Source organism: Anolis carolinensis, chromosome 4 (genome assembly GCF_035594765.1).
Source record: "Anolis carolinensis isolate JA03-04 chromosome 4, rAnoCar3.1.pri, whole genome shotgun sequence".
Lineage (NCBI taxonomy): Eukaryota > Metazoa > Chordata > Lepidosauria > Squamata > Dactyloidae > Anolis > Anolis carolinensis.
Genome location: NC_085844.1, coordinates 74837030 through 74852921, shown reverse-complemented (window position 1 = coordinate 74852921; position 15892 = coordinate 74837030). Strand labels below are relative to the sequence as shown.

The following is a 15892-nucleotide window of genomic DNA, read 5'->3' as shown; positions in this document are numbered from 1 at the left end:
TAAACCGCTGAGCTGCAGAACTTGTTGACCAAAAGGTTGGTGGTTCAAATCCAGGGAGCAGCGTGAGCTCCCGCTGTTAGCCCCAGCTTCTGCGAACCTAGCAGTTCGAAAACATGTAAATGTGAGTAGATCAATGGGTATCGCTCCGACGGAAAGGTAACAGCGCTCCATGCAGTCATGCCGGCCACATGACCTTAGAGGTATCTACGGACAATGCTGGCTCTTCGGCTTAGAAATGGAGATGAGCACTAACTCCCAGAGTCAGACACAACTAGACTTAATGTTAGGGAAAATCTTTACCTTTACCTAGATGCCCCCTGAAGCAACCTGGACATCTAAACAAGTGTTTCTAGAAATTCAGCCAAGTTTTTTTATTGGATTTATATCCCAGCTCCCTAGGCAGTTCAAAGTGTTATTAAATAAAGTATTACAAATAAGCACAAACCAATATCAGAGTTAAACTAAAAGCCCACTTTAAGCAACTCAGCCCTAAGAAAAGCACAGAACCAAAGTGCTAACAAGTCCTATTCATAGCAGCCAGTTCAATTAATGAAAAAAGGCAATAAGATATCTGGCCTGGAAGCCCTTTCAAAGCAGTACTTTATTTAATACCTTTACTGAGGCTGTACATACAAAACCTCTCCTGTTGTGTGCATGCATGTTTCATTGTTTGCAAATGGGTGTAACTAGATCAGACCTTCTGAGCATAAGAACATTTTGTAAGTCATTCATCCTAACACTATAACAAATATTATTCAAAAATTGTTCAGAAAATATAGTGATACACAGCACATAAATATCCAGCATAGATACTTACATCTTCCAATGCTAACTGTTGGTTAAAAAAGAAAACATTTTACAACAGAATATACAAAAGTGCCTGAAAGATATCCATAATATGTTAAATGGTTCACTATTTATCATCTGTTTGTTTATTTTCAACAACAAATATACATCTTTCTATTATTATTATTATTATTATTATTATTATTATTATTATTATTATTATTATTTAACCAAAAGTCAATGTCTTGTTCCTCCTTCTCTCCGGACCCTTACACACAGCCATATAACCCAGAATATCAAGGCAGAAAATCCCACAATATGTGCTTTGAACTGGGATATCTGAGCACACATTGCCATATATTCCAGTTCAAAGCAGAAAATGTGGGATTTTATTCAGCTGGGGCCTCCCACTCCACAAACACAAGCAGGTCTGACTTGCTTTCTTAGCTCAAGAGGTTATCTCTAGCAAGGCAGAATAATATAATCCTTGTGACTTTGTTCATAACTAATGTTCCAGAAAACATAAAGCTAAAATTCTAAAAATACTGGAACATGAAGGCAGCCTTAGAGATTAACAACTATGGCATAAGATTTTAAGAGATAATAGCCTTGTAAATATTAATGTGTCTGCAAAACTGAAGCAAGTTCGACCAGTTGTACATTTGGGAACTGAGCCGAAGAGAGTTCCTGTTCTATGCATTCAGGATTCCCAAAACAGTTAATTTCACACATGATGCGAAACATTTCAAAATTCAATCTTTTCAGGAAAACCAAACATTAATGTATAATAACATGAGCAGCAAATCTGTCTAATTAGTCCTCTTTTTTGTTTCAATATTAATAACAAATAATGTGGACACAGAACCCCAAATATGATTCCACCCCCTTAAAAAAAACATTTTGAGGATTTTAGCACACAATATTAAGTTGATCAACTTGTTTAATGTACCATGGTCTAAGCAGATGAATACAATGGCTGATTATATTCAGTCCTCCCTGGTAAATGGAGTATAAATATCTGTATTCCCTCAGAGCAGACTGGGGTCAAGAGAACCAAAAGGTCTAAATGCATTGTTCTTGCTGTAAGGTTCAAAGTATCAGGCAAATGAAATGAACATTCAAGCCTCATTAGTCAAAAACCAAAGAAAGACTAAATCCATAATTCGTTTAGGGGGGAAAGCAAATATTCAAAACAAAGTAAACAGGGTTGCTGTGAATTTTCCGGGCGGTATGGCTGTATTCCAGTAGCATTCTCTCCTGATGTTTCACCCACATCTATGGCAGGCATCCTCGGAGGTTGTGAGGTCTGTTAGAATCTAGGCAAGGGAGGTTTATATATCTGGGGAAGGTCCAGGGTGGGAGAACGAACTCTCGTCTGTTGGAGACAGATGTGAATGTTGCAATTGACCACTTTGATTAGCACTGCATGGCATTGTAGCTTCAAAATCTGGCTGCTTCCTGCCTGGGGGAATCCTTTGTTGGGAGGTGCTAGCTGGCCCTGATTGTTTCTTGACTGGAATTCCCCTGTTTTCAGAGTGTTGTTCTTTCTTGACTGTCCTGATTTTAGAGTTTTTTTTAATACTGGCAGGCATATTTTGTTCATTTTCCATTGTTTCTTCCCTTCTGTTGAAATTGTCCACTTGCTTGGAAACTAGATAAGTGGGGTTTATATATCTGGCGAATGTCCAGTAAACACCTTAATCTATTTGATGAAATTGCTGCTCTTTACATAAAATTAAAAAGTTTTCAACAGAAAGAATTGTATGTAGAAGATTATTTGCTTTATGTGCAGACAACCAGTCTTTTGATTGGCTCTGAATATCCCAAATTAGTCTGTGAATTAACCCCATTGATCACAATTTTTATCATATATTTACTTTTATAAACAAACATTAGAATATTTTAAGATCTGAAATGAGTACTTATGATAGGCAAAGTCTAAATGAAAACACTTGTTCCTCATCTCCAGCTCCATGCAATGTTTTATGGTCTATATATGCTCTATGGCCCACTATTATCCATTCCCCTCTGATTGTGCAAAAACATTGTTTGAAACACAAACAATGGCACTGATAATTGGAATAGAGGAAATGATTTTTTTGCCATTAATGCTGAGAACTAGGAATGTGATTTATTACATTCTTAGTTAATTCATTAAGGTACTATTTTTAAAAACAAATGAAGGAATGTACTCAAAACGCTCTTAATCTCAAAGTGAATGTTCCCATTGAAGTGCACTGAAATGCTATTAATCCCTTCCAGCCACCCGAAACACTCCCCCTCAATTTTTGTTACTTCCTCAAAGCGGACAAGAGCAAAGCAGACAGCAATCTCCCAAAGTGGACAAGAGCACAAGGCACGAGACACGGAGGCTGCTCCCTTGAAGCCCCAAAGCTCTTTGTTCTTGCGCTAGCACTCCTTCTGGCACTAGCTCTTAACTCAAAACGATGCTCTTATGTCAAAGTGAAACCTGGACCAAGTGACCGCTCTTAATTTAAGATGCTCTTACGTTCAGAAGCTCTTAAGTAGAGGTTCCACTGTACAAACAATGTAAATTTAGCCTTGCCTCCAGATTGTACATTTGGTTGCATGAACGGAGTGAAGATGCTCAGAAAAGAAAATAACGTACCACACTGACATGATAGATATTACACATGTAATTGACAGATTACAGATTATTTATATAGTTGACAATTTAAATAGCTGGCAGATGTTGGAAAATATAAGGCCACAGGGGTTTTTTTCATTGCAGATGCAGTTGATGCAACGCATAGGTCCTGACTCCAGACATTGATCATCCCACCTGACAGGGAAGCAACCCCAAAAGTATCTTGACCCATTGGCATGGGGAGGCCCCATTAGTATAGTGTCCAGACCCACTGACATGGGGAGGCGCCTTCATGGCACCAGGGGATGCCATGAAGCCTCATATACCAACCCTAATGTTCCATGGGCATGGTACTCCACTTCCCAGATTCAGGACCATGCCAAAAGGCTATGACTGAAAATCAGGGTTTGATTTCCCATTTGGACATGGAAACACACTGGGTGAACTTGGGCAGGTCACACACTGTCAGACCCAGAAAACCTTGTGATGGTCTTGGGCAGGCCTGTAGCGAGGGGGGGGGGGGGGGGGTTAGGGGTTCAACCCCCCCCCCCCCCCCGAAATTTTTCAGGTTATAAAAAAAACCTGGTTTACTCATGAATTTTAACTGGTTAACCAAATCCCCATGCTAAGTCTATGAGACACAAAACATTAAGAGTCCCTCCAGGCACTATCTCAAGCAGATATTGACAGGTTTGTAGCGGGGAGGGGTGTGTGCTAGGGGTTAACCCCCCCCCCCCCCGAAATTTTCAAAACCCCTCCCGAAATTTTTTTCTGGCTATGGCCCTGGCCTTGGGTCATCATAAGTCAGAGACAACTTGAAGGCACACCACCACAAAAACAACAACATGCAAATTCTGGGCTCTCCCTCCCAATCCCTTCTCCCCTGCTTTGCTTTTTTTTTTTTTTTAAGAGTGGTCGATATATAAGAAAACAGGGTTGTTGTATGTTTTCCGGGCTGTATGGCCATGTTCTAGAAGTATTCTCTCCTGACGTTTTGCCCACATCTATGGCAGGCATCCTCAGAGGTTGTGATGTATGGAGAAACTAAGCAAGGAAGGTTTATATATATCTGTGGAAAGTCCAGGGTGAGAGAAGAACTCTTTGTCAATTGGAGGCCAGTGTAAATGTTGTAGTTAATCACCTTAATTAGCATTGAATAGCTTCATCTCCTGGCTTCTTCCTGCCTGGGGGCATCCTTTGTTCAGAGTCGTTAGCTGCCCCTGGTTCCCATGTCTAGAACTCCTCTGTTTTCAGAGTGTTGCTTCTTATTTACTGTTCTGATTTTTGAGTTTTTTTAATACTGGTAGTCAGATTTTGTTCATTTTCATGGTTTCCTCCTTTATGTTGAAGTTGTCCACATGCTTGTGAATTTCAATGGCTTCTCTGTGTAGTCTGACATGATAGTTGTTGGAGTGGTCGAGCATTTCTGTGTTCTCAAATAATACACTGTGTCCAGGTTGGTTCATCAAATGCTCTGCTATGGCTGGTTTCTCTGGTTGAGTTAGTCTGCAGTGCCTTTCATGTTCTTTGACTCGTGTTTGGGTGCTGTGTTTGGTGGTCCCTATGTAGACTTGTCCACAGCTGCATGGTATACAGTAGACTCCTGCAGAGGTGAGAGGATCCCTCTTTTCCTTCGCTGACCATAGCATTTATTGGAATTTCTTTGTGGGTCTGTAGATAGTTTGTAGGTTGTGCTTCTTCATCAGTTTGCCTATGCGGTCAGTGGTTCCTTTGATGTATGGTAAGAACACCTTTCCTCTGGGTGGATCTTTGTCTTTACTCTCCTGGCTTGCTCTTGGCCTTACATCTCTTCTGATGTCCATGGTGGAGTATCCATTGGCCTGTAGAGCCCAATTAAGGTGGTTTAGTTCACTTTGGAGGAGGTGAGGTTCGCAGATTCTTTGTGCACGGTCTGTCAGGGCTTTGATTGTGCCTCTTTCTTGACTTGGGTGATGGTTGGAGTTTTTATGAAGGTATTTATCTGTGTGTGTAGGTTTTCTGTAAACTGTGTGGCCCAATTGTTGATTGGGTTTGCGGATGACCAGAAATCTAGAAATGGCAGTTTTCCTTCCTTTTCTTTTCCCATGGCGAATTGGATGTTTGGGTGGATGCTGTTGAGGTGGTCCAGGAACTTGCTGAGTTCCTCTTCCCTATGGCTCCAAATGGTGTCATCAACATATCTGAACCATACAGTTGGCTTTTTTGGCGCTGTTTCTAGGGCTTGTTTTTCAAAGTGTTCCATATAGAAATCTGCTATGACTGGGCTGAGAGGGTTCCCCATGGCCACTCCATCTTTCTGTTTATAGAATCCATTGTCCCACTGAAAGTAGCTAGTGATGAGACAATGGTGAAACAGAGCTGTGATGTCTTCTGGGAAGTTTTGTTTAATTAGTATGAGGGTGTCAGCTATCGGGACCTTAGTAAATAGGGACACCACATCGAAGCTGATCAAGATGTCCTTGGTGCTTAGCTTGAGGTTGCTGATCTTTTCTATGAAGTGTGTTGAGTCCTTGATATAGTGCACAGTGAGCCCAATATGGGTTTGTAGCTGTGTAGCCAGAAATTTTGCCAGGTTGTAAGTCGGTGATCCAATGGCACTCACAATGGGTCTGAGTGGGATGGAGTCCTTGTGGATTTTTGGGAGTCCGTAAAGCCTGGGTGGGAGGGCTTCTGATTTGCACAGCTGTTGGCGTATGTCGAAGTTAATGGAGGAGTTCTTGATCAGAGTGTTAGTTTTTCTGGTGATTTTGTTAGTTGGGTCTTGTTTTAGAACATTATAAGAGAACATTTATAAGAGAACATTTATAAGAGAACATTTATCATTCTGAAGGATCTTGTTACAATTAGAAGTGTATGTGAAAATCAGAGTGTTCCATCTTTTGCTTTTTTTAGACTTTCTGGCCAATACTTCAGTGAATCCTCAAGGTATTCATTTTGAAACAATAACAGTGTTTGTAGAACTTGTTGTGCTAATTAGGTTACCAAGATACTACCTCCCAAACAATTTACTGAGCGGCTTGCTATTGCAGAACTTTAAGGCATTAATCTAGCATTTTACGAGCTGGGTCACTCAACCATCCTAAGAAGTAAAGCTTTCTTTCTTATTTTTTAATGGTGAATCCTTTCTTGGCTTTTATTCTGCAACTCTCCTGCCTGAGAAAACATAAGCAATGATACTTTCTCTGGAATGCAAAGCCTTCATTAAGCAACAAACATCATAATTTTATTTCTAAAATATTGGTTTATCTTACAAAGTAAAGGTGGTTCTGATTCTGGAACCTTATAGCAACCGCTTCAATAGTTAGGAAAACCTGAACATCGGAATATCATTAGAGATTAATTATTGTGAAATCACATCATTATTTCTAAATACAATATGACCCGCATATCCATGGGATGGATACTTGAAACTACAAATTATAGCAAAGCTTATATTTTGACTATACATGGCCCCAAAATCATGCCATAGAATAACTTTGGAGGACCTAGACAGTCCCACAAAGACTTCTGTGGGATAATATTTTAGAGCATGGATACGTGAACTGTGGCTATTGAGTGCATGAATAAGAGGGTCACACGCTGTTTGTCTTTTTATATAAGCATAACCATACACAAATTTATGCAAATCTGTATCTTCTTTTTCTAGTTAGCCAGATCAACTTGTGTCAACCTGACATGACTGCCCTACTACAACTGAAAATGTGTAGGTATCAGTTTCCTGCCTTATAAATATCACTATGTTGTGTGCAAGATAGTCAGAAAATTATCAATCTTTATTTGAATGCATAATCTTACTAAAGAACTTGGCATTTGATTTTTCAATAAAGAACTTTTAATTGAACTATTTGAGCATTGATTCTTCAGACAACAGTGTGACGGCCTAAGCCTTTATCTTTTTTCCATTTGCAAATGGTTTGGTAACTCCTGTCCATATCCAGTGGTAGGGAATGATAGGAGTTGTAATCTAAAGAAAATTGGGCACTAGTTTGGGAAAGACTGATTTATATCTCAACTAGTTTGAAGAGAATGAATATCAAATGAAACAATGAAAAATGCATGAATTTTCGATTATACATTTTCCAAAATTTACTGTATGCCTCCAATCTCATAAGCAGAAGTGGTTTACCACATGCTCTTACAATGTTGATGCTAAGCAAGGATAGAAATGTTCAGAATTTGAAAGCAAGCCATTTGAGATATTCAAGACAGAACGTAAAATAAATGTAAAGACATATTCTGTATAGAGGCAAATGTATGACTTTGTGTACAATACCGTACGTAAATCCTATAGCTTTACTTTGCCAACACAAGTCTCAGAATTGCATGATCATGTTGAGAAATTGCAGAAATAACTAGCTAAATACATTCCCCAGATTACAATCTTTGAACTAAGTAAAATTATTCTGGAAGAAACCACATTCGTAGTTGCACTTTCCTGTATATGCAAAATAATTAAGGTTTATCTTATGGTTTGCATTCATTGATTTTTAAAATGAGAAGGGACAGAGCTCAGTTGTGAAACACACTTGTGAAATTACTAGAAACCATTACTTTTAATTGTGTAATTCACTACATTACCTCATTATTAATTTCTGTGGCCTTTTTCTTTGGCTCGCCAATGTCCAAGTAGCTGAAAACCAAGAAGAGTATGGGTTATATTCAACTGAGGCTTGCAACAACATGTTCTGTCTTCTGCCTATCATCAGCATCATCCTAACAGTCAACTCAGTTATTTGCGGACCCCCATCCTTAATCTTATACACCAGTAGTTCCCAACTTTTTTTTTGACCAGGGACCACTTAACCAGGGACCACGCTCCAACATTAGTACCAAAAGGGTTATGAATCAGTTTTTGGTCAACTTTAGATACGGTTTGGTTATTTGGAGTACTGACTGAGAAAACTGCATTGGATAGACCACATCAGTTCTAGTTTCTGATACAGAACAGATGCCATCCAGTAATCGCCATCTACTTGCCCACAGAAAACCACATTTAATACGCCTCGGCACTATAAGAGGGTTTTGTGAGCTCAGTTGCTCTTGTTGCAACGGTGTAGTAACAGTGAGGATATTGACTATATTTTCGTTCTTGCAGACCACTGGTGGTCCATGGACTACAGGTTGGGAACCACTGTTATACACTGATGCATGCACAATCCTACTACTACACTTGCATGGGAGAAATGGGATTTTGGTTCTTAGGATCCACATGGAGAAAATGGATTTGCTATCAGTGTACAAGGTAGCTGAGTATCAAGTCTTCTGAATAAACAAGCAGTTACATATCTTCCTATTCCATGGTTTTTTCCCCCTTGCTTTGTAACTTTTTTAAAATCTATGAGTGCATCCCTACATAGATCTTGTGAAAAGTTCAATTCTAGATAGGTTCCCTCAGAAATACATTCTACTGAGTTAAATGGGACTTGCTCCTAGATAAGTTTGCACTATGGTGACCTGATGCCAAAAATAGGGTTCATTTCCAGCACTTTTAGCAATAGGATTTATGACAACCTACTCCTGCTGAAATACTCTTCTCTCTACAACTCTTAAGGAAAGAAAATGCCCATAAATCCTGTACTGCAAGAGTTTGCCTTCCCCAAGTCTTCTAATATTTGATAGCTTTAGTATACTCAGGAATTGAAGTTTTGTCTCTTTTGTAGTAAGGCTATACTTTTTTGTGTATTCTCCTATTTCTGTGGAAGCGGAGTGAGCGCCCGCTGTTAGCTCCAGCTTCTGCCAACCTAGCAGTTCGAAAACAGCCAATGTGAGTAGATCAATAGGTACCGCTCTGGCGGGAAGGTAGCAGCGCTCCATATAGTCATGCCAGCCACATGACCTTGGAGGTGTCTACGGACAAAGCTGGCTCTTCAGCTTAGAAATGGAGATGAGCACCAATCCCCAGAGTCAGACATGACTGGACTTAACGTCAGGGGAAACCTTTACCTATTACATTTATTACATTTGGCCACCCTGTATGGCAATGCTATATAGAACTGCAGCATTACAAAAATCCCTGTCAGTGCTGATTGCTATGTATTTAAACCCTCCAGTAGCCTCACATGTTCAAATCAATACCACCAACTATTTTTGAGCAAAAGAAGTTTTCAACCAGTTGTTTTTTTCTTTCTTTCAGGGAAAGAAAAATGACATTTTGATGGAAAAATGACAGAAATAATGATTATAATAATTATTATTATTATTTGATACACAACAAGATTGGTACATAGCAAACAAGATCACTATGCTGGCTGTTGTATTGGATCTCACGTTAGATACTTCCCAAGTATCTAGGACTATGTGATGTATCAGCTAATAATATGTGCAGATCCGAGTAGGATGGCCTTTTGCAGCTGACAGATGATAATTTTGTCAGCGTAGATTGTTTTGTGCTGGCCAAGGTGGTATTATTATTATTATTATTATTATTATTATTATTATTATTATTATTATTATTATTTGTACCCTGCTTTTCTCCCAGAGCTGAAATAAATACTTTGGATAACAGAATATACAAAGCTGGATGGTAGGGAACAGTTGAAGGAGAATTGGGGAGATGGAGTAGAAGAAACTTTTAAGCTATGAAATTCTCTATTCTTAACCTGTTATAATAATCTTCATTTTCCTTAGTCTCCCCCCTAATGAAAAGTACCGGCAATAGTGTGTCAATGTGTTACAAATGCTTGGTTGCTATCATTTAAATGATCACATAGTTTCTAGGCTATTTTAGAGGTCTCTTCCAAGCACAGCTACTCACTTGAGTTTTTTGAAGGCCTCCCGACCACCAGCAACATAGTGCTCTCCGCTCTGAATTTCATCTAGTTGCCGGATACGGTGTCCACCGCGTGGTGTGTAAATATTCCGCACGGCCCCAAAAGAGGCATTTACTCCACCAGTCACTTCTTTTAGGAAAACATCAAAACTAGACATTTTCTTCTCGTGGATGACGACACGGCGCCCAGTGAAAAAGGCGTCCCCATTGCGATATACCATCACACTCTTCACCACTGGCTGTGACAGGCATGTTGGCTTGGCATTGGGACTACTCATTGCTCAACGTCAAATCCCCTCTTCAGGTTCCTGCTTCTGGTAGATTATTTGGACTGCACACCTGTTGGACCAAAAAGCATGGGGTTATGTTTCCTCTGAACCTCACTCCTACAGATTTGTTCAAATTTCTCATTTACAACCAGCAAAGTGGACACACTAGGACTGCCACGAATGCAATCTCCCTCCCTAAAGAACCACAAAAGTGCTTTCTTGGTATGTCCCTACAGGTTCAGTTTCAATACAATTAAAAAGCAACTTCTGCTAGGCAACCAGTTCACGCCACTCTCTTGAGAGTGAGAAAATCAACTTGAGTTTCTTTCCCTACATACTCACATGAACTATTGATGCATGAAAGAAAAACTGAGAAAAACCAAGCCTAGCAAAGAGATCGCCCTATTTCCCAGTCTTCAGAGGCTTTTCATTGAAATCACTGGACTCATGAAAACCCAACTTTGTAGTCACTAGAACTATCAAAATGTTTTCTACCCAAGTATCTTTACACTTTTTCCTTTTCTTTGATCTTAATATCTTCTGTTTCTCCTAGGCCCCTTCCACACAGCTGAATAAAATCCCACATTATCTGTTTTGAACTGGGTTATATGGCAATGTGGACTCAGATAACCCAGTTCAAAGCAGATATTGTGGATTATCAGCCTTGATATTCTGGGTTATATAGCGATGTGGAAGGGCCCCTGGTCAGCAAGATCACAATATCCCAAATTAACCTTCTACACTGCCATATAAAATCCAGATTATCTGCTTTGAACTGGATTATATGGCAGTGTAGACTCATATAATCCCATTCAAAGCAGATAATGCAGATTATTTGATTTGATAATCTGGATTATATGGCAGTGTAGAAGGGGCCTCGGAGATAACAGGATAAATAGAGGAGGAGTGTTAGCAAACATTGACAGGCAAACAATATGTGTTTATTATAGTAACTTTCAGAAAGCAACATTTCACTAGAAGTGGAGAGAAAATACCAACATAGGACAGATAAATGAATCATCAAAGGTTTTTCCTGCTGCTTTCTTAATAGTTGCCCATACTCTGGTTTCTCTTCAGATCGTATAATAGTTGCCCAGTTTTTGATCTCCCTTATTTCAGAGATGCAGCAAAATAAAAAAGTACAATCCTCATGTAATGGGTGAATTGCTCTTGTTTGGATGCAGATAAAGAATACATAAAAAGCAAGAAGGGATCTACAAGTATTCGAAGAGGTGCAATCTCACTTTGTATCTTTTTTAAAAGGAAAAAGATGGTCCTTCCTTTTACAAAACTATAAAAGTACAATTTTTCAAGTGTAATCTACAGATATACAGAGACACATGTTCTCTTTCACACTATAAAATTATAGCCACTGCCTTGGCTGCAATTCCAGAGTTTGTTACTTTTTTTATCGCGTCAGAAACGACTGAAAATCGCTTCTGGTGTGAGAGAATTAGCCGTCTACAGAGACATTGCCCAGGGGACACCTGGGGACACCATACTGCTGGGAGGCTTCTCTCATGTCCCCACAAGCTAGAGCTAACAGATGGGAGCTCACCCCATCCCGCAGATTGGAACCAGCAACATTCAGGTCAGCAACCCAACTCTAAGGCACTGTGACCCCCACCAACAATGAACCTGGACCACATTTGGCACCCAGAACCCCCATGACCAACAAAACATACTAGAAAGGTTTGGGGGGAATTGACCTTGATTTATAGGAGTTGTAGTTCACCTACATCCAGAGAGCACTGTGATCCCAAAGAAAGATGGATCTGGACCAAACTTGGCAGACATACCCAATATGCCAAAATATGAATACTGGTGGGTTTTGGGGGGGAATTGTCCTTGACATTTGGATGTTGTAGTTACTGGGATTTAAAGTTCACCTGCAATCAAAGAGCACTTTGAATCCCGCCAAAGATGGACCTGGACCTAACTTGGCACACAGAACCCACATGACCAACAAAAAATAATGGAGGACTTTGTGGGGAATTCACCTTAATTTGGGGGAACTGTAGTTCACCTACATCCAGAGAGCACCATGATCCCAAACAACGATGCACACATGCTTGATACACCCAAATTTGCATACTGGAAGGGTTTGGGGGATTGACCTTAATTTTTGGAGTTCATCTTCATCCAAAAACACTGTGACCACTACCAGTGATGGACCAGGACCAAAGTTGGCACACAAAACCCCCATGACCAACTCAACCTACTGGAGGGATTTGAGGGGACTGACCCACCATGGTGGGAGCTGTAGTTTATCCAGCAGCCAGAGATCACACCGAACCCCACTAATGATGCATCTAGAGCAAACTTGCCCAACATGACAAACTTTAACTACTGATGGAGCTTCAGGGGATTAACCTGGCATGATGTGAGTTGTAATTCACCCAGAACCTTATGCATTTTGTAAAATAAAAAAACTGACTTTTTAAAATGACCCAGGCAAGCTAGTATATTTTATATATACAGTAGAGTCTCACTTATCCAACATAAACGGGCTGGCAGAATGTTGGATAAGCAAAATTGTTGGATAATAAGGATGGATTAAGGAAAAGCCTATTAAATGTCAAATTACGTTATGATTTTACAAATTAAGCACCAAAACATCATGTTTTACAACAAGTCTGCCAAGTGTTTGGGAGTGTGGCTGCACTTGTGTTGTTGCTAGGCGTGTTGGCCCACTGCGCGTTGCCACCTAGAGAAGCGGATGTGGATCTAGACGGGAGGCAGACTGCGTTGGATGATACAGAACATTGGATGAGCGAAGGTTGGATAAGTGAGACTCTACTGTATGTGTATATATGTATATATGTGTATGTGTGTGTGTGTGTGTGTGTATATATATATATATGCATACACACACATACACACAAGCTAGTACAGTAGAGTCTCACTTATCCAACATTCGCTTATCCAATGTTCTGGATTATCCAACGCAAGTCTGCCTCCCCTCCGGATCCACAGTTCTTTCTCTAGGCAGCAAGGACTGAACTTTACGAATTTAATTTCCGACAATGATGTTATTGTAAGTTCATTTTATGCAATTCTATCTTTATTTGTAGTCCGTTCGTTAGTAGTCAAAGTTTTTGTAGTCAATGTTTTCAATACATTGCTATGTTTTGGTGCTAAATTTGTAAATACAGTACTACATAACGTTACAGTGTATTGAACTGCTTTTTTTGTCGATTTGTTGTAAAATGATGTTTTGGAAAGGTGTTCTTACCATACATCAAGGGAACTACTGACCGCATAGGGAAGCTGATGAAGAAGCACAACCTACAAACTATCTACAGACCCACGAAGAAAATCCAACAAATGCTACGGTCAGCGAAGGACAAGAGGGATCCTCTCTCTTCTGCAGGAGTCTACCGGATACCATGCAGCTGTGGACAAGTCTACATAGGGACCACCAAACGCAGCGCCCAAACAAGAGTCAAAGAACATGAAAGGCACTGCAGACTAATTCAACCAGAGAAATCAGCCATAGCAGAGCATTTGATGAACCAGCCTGGACACAGAATACTATTTGAGAACACAAAAATGCTGGACCATTCTAACAACTATCATGTCAGACTACACAGAGAAGCCATTGAAATCCACAAGCATGTGGACAACTTCAACAGAAAGGAAGAAACCATGAAAATGAACAAAATCTGGCTACCAGTATTAAAAAACTCAAAAATCAGAACAGTAAATAAAAAGCAATACTCTGAAAACAGAGGATTTCCAGACATGAATCAACCAAGGGCAGTTAACGACTCTAAACAAAGGATGCCCCAGAGGCAGGAAGAAGACAGCAGATAAGCTTTTCAATGCTAATTAAAGTGATTAACTACACAACATTCACACTGACCTCTCTCACCCTAGACTTTCCAGATATATATTAACCTCTTTGCTTAGTTTTCTCCATACCTCACAACCTCTGAGGATGCCTGCCATAGATGTGGGCGAAACGTCAGGAGAGAATGCTTCTGGAACATGGCCACACAGCCCGAAAGACATACAACAACCCTTTTGGTACTTAATTTGTAAAATCATAACGTAATTTGACATTCAATAGGTTTTTTCTTAATCCCTCCTTATTATCCAACATTTTCGCTTATCCAACGTTCTGCTGGCCCGTTTATGTTGGATAAGTTGAGAATCTACTGTATATATATATATTTTTCGTGTCAGGAGTGACTTGAGAAACTGCAAGTCACTTCTGGTGTGAGAGGAGGGAGAGAGTATATATGGCAATTTGAGCACTCATGGATACAGGTATCCATGAGGATCCTGGAAGCAAACCTCAGCGGACACTGAGGACCCACTGTACCTGCTCCCCCTTGTTTTAAGAAACCTCACCAAGGCCCCTTCTACACTGCCCTACATCTCAGGATTTGATCCCAGATTATCTGCTTTAAACTGGATTATATGAGTCTCCACTGCCAGATAATCCGGGATCAGATCCTGAGATATAGGGCAGTGCAGAAGGGGCCTGAGTCCTCATGTTTAGGTTGCATCTACACTGTAGAATTAATGGGTTGATGCTATGGAATCCTGGGAGTTAGAACTCAGGATCCTATATTATTGAGCCATGGCAGTAAAACTGCGATAATTCTAAAGTGTAGATGCATCCTTAGAAAGAATTGCAAGGGTCTCACATCTCCCTTTTGCCGCTCCCATTTCTCTCCCTTCTCTTGCCATTTGATCATCTCATCTCACCCCCTAAGGAAGCCCGAATCAACACAGGTGCCTCCTTCCATAGGTGGCACTAAGATCTACCTTGGGGTCCCTGCATCCACATGCCCACCAGCTGGTGTCGCTTTTCTTTTACATCTCCACAAGCAGCAGCACTAAAACACGCGTGTCAGAGGGAGGGAAAGAGAAAGTGCCCTGAAAGACACAGGTAAGAAAAAGAAAAAGGCACCGAGAGCAAGCCATGAAAGGGGACTTCAACAGAGAAGGGGGGTTAAACAGAGAAAGGGCCCACAGGTAACAGCACCTGAGCGCAGCAAAGTCCCAGTCCTGCACCTGCCTCGGAAGGGGGTGTGTGGCCACCACGTCCCAGCCTCATGCTCTGCTTTCCTCTGCTCTGCCCCTTTGCTGCTGGCTGCTCCTGCTCCCAAAGGGAGGAGGAGGAAGAGGAGGAGGAGGAGGAGGAGAAAGCAAGTGCTTCCCCTCCTCACCTCCTAGTTGTTTCTAGGGCAACCCACGAAGGAAAAGGCGAGGGGAAAGCAAGGCACCTCCCCACACCCCTCCAAAAGCCCCTCCAGGGCGCACAGAGGAGCTGCTGAGTTGCTAAGTGCCTTCAATTCATTTCCAACTTATGGCAACCCTAAGTTTTCCTTGGCAGGATGTGTTCAGAGGGAGTTTTAATGTTTGTATATGTGTAGATTTTAAATTGTATTGAAATTTAAAACCTTTGCCTTTCTTTGAGGCTGAGAGAGTGTGATTTGCCCACAATGA

At 40.6% G+C, this 15892-nt stretch overlaps 1 protein-coding gene across 4 annotated transcripts in view; it reads right to left on the bottom strand.

Moving 5' to 3' along the window:
• dcdc2 (doublecortin domain containing 2) overlaps window positions 1-15579 on the bottom strand; it is a 64777-nt gene extending 49198 nt beyond the window's left edge. For 2 of the 4 annotated variants that reach the window (XM_062980658.1, XM_062980660.1), the window contains exons 1-4: window positions 15429-15579; window positions 10149-10502; window positions 7973-8024; window positions 818-832 (exon numbers count right to left, since the gene is read on the bottom strand). In XM_062980658.1, coding sequence (XP_062836728.1) covers window positions 818-832; window positions 7973-8024; window positions 10149-10441 — 360 coding nt within the window. In that variant the 5' untranslated portion in view covers window positions 10442-10502; window positions 15429-15579. The remainder of the gene's footprint in view (window positions 1-817; window positions 833-7972; window positions 8025-10148; window positions 10503-15428) is intronic. The other 2 variants (XM_062980659.1, XM_008108793.2) reach the window with 2 other exon arrangements.
• Window positions 15580-15892: the final 313 nt, after the last annotated feature.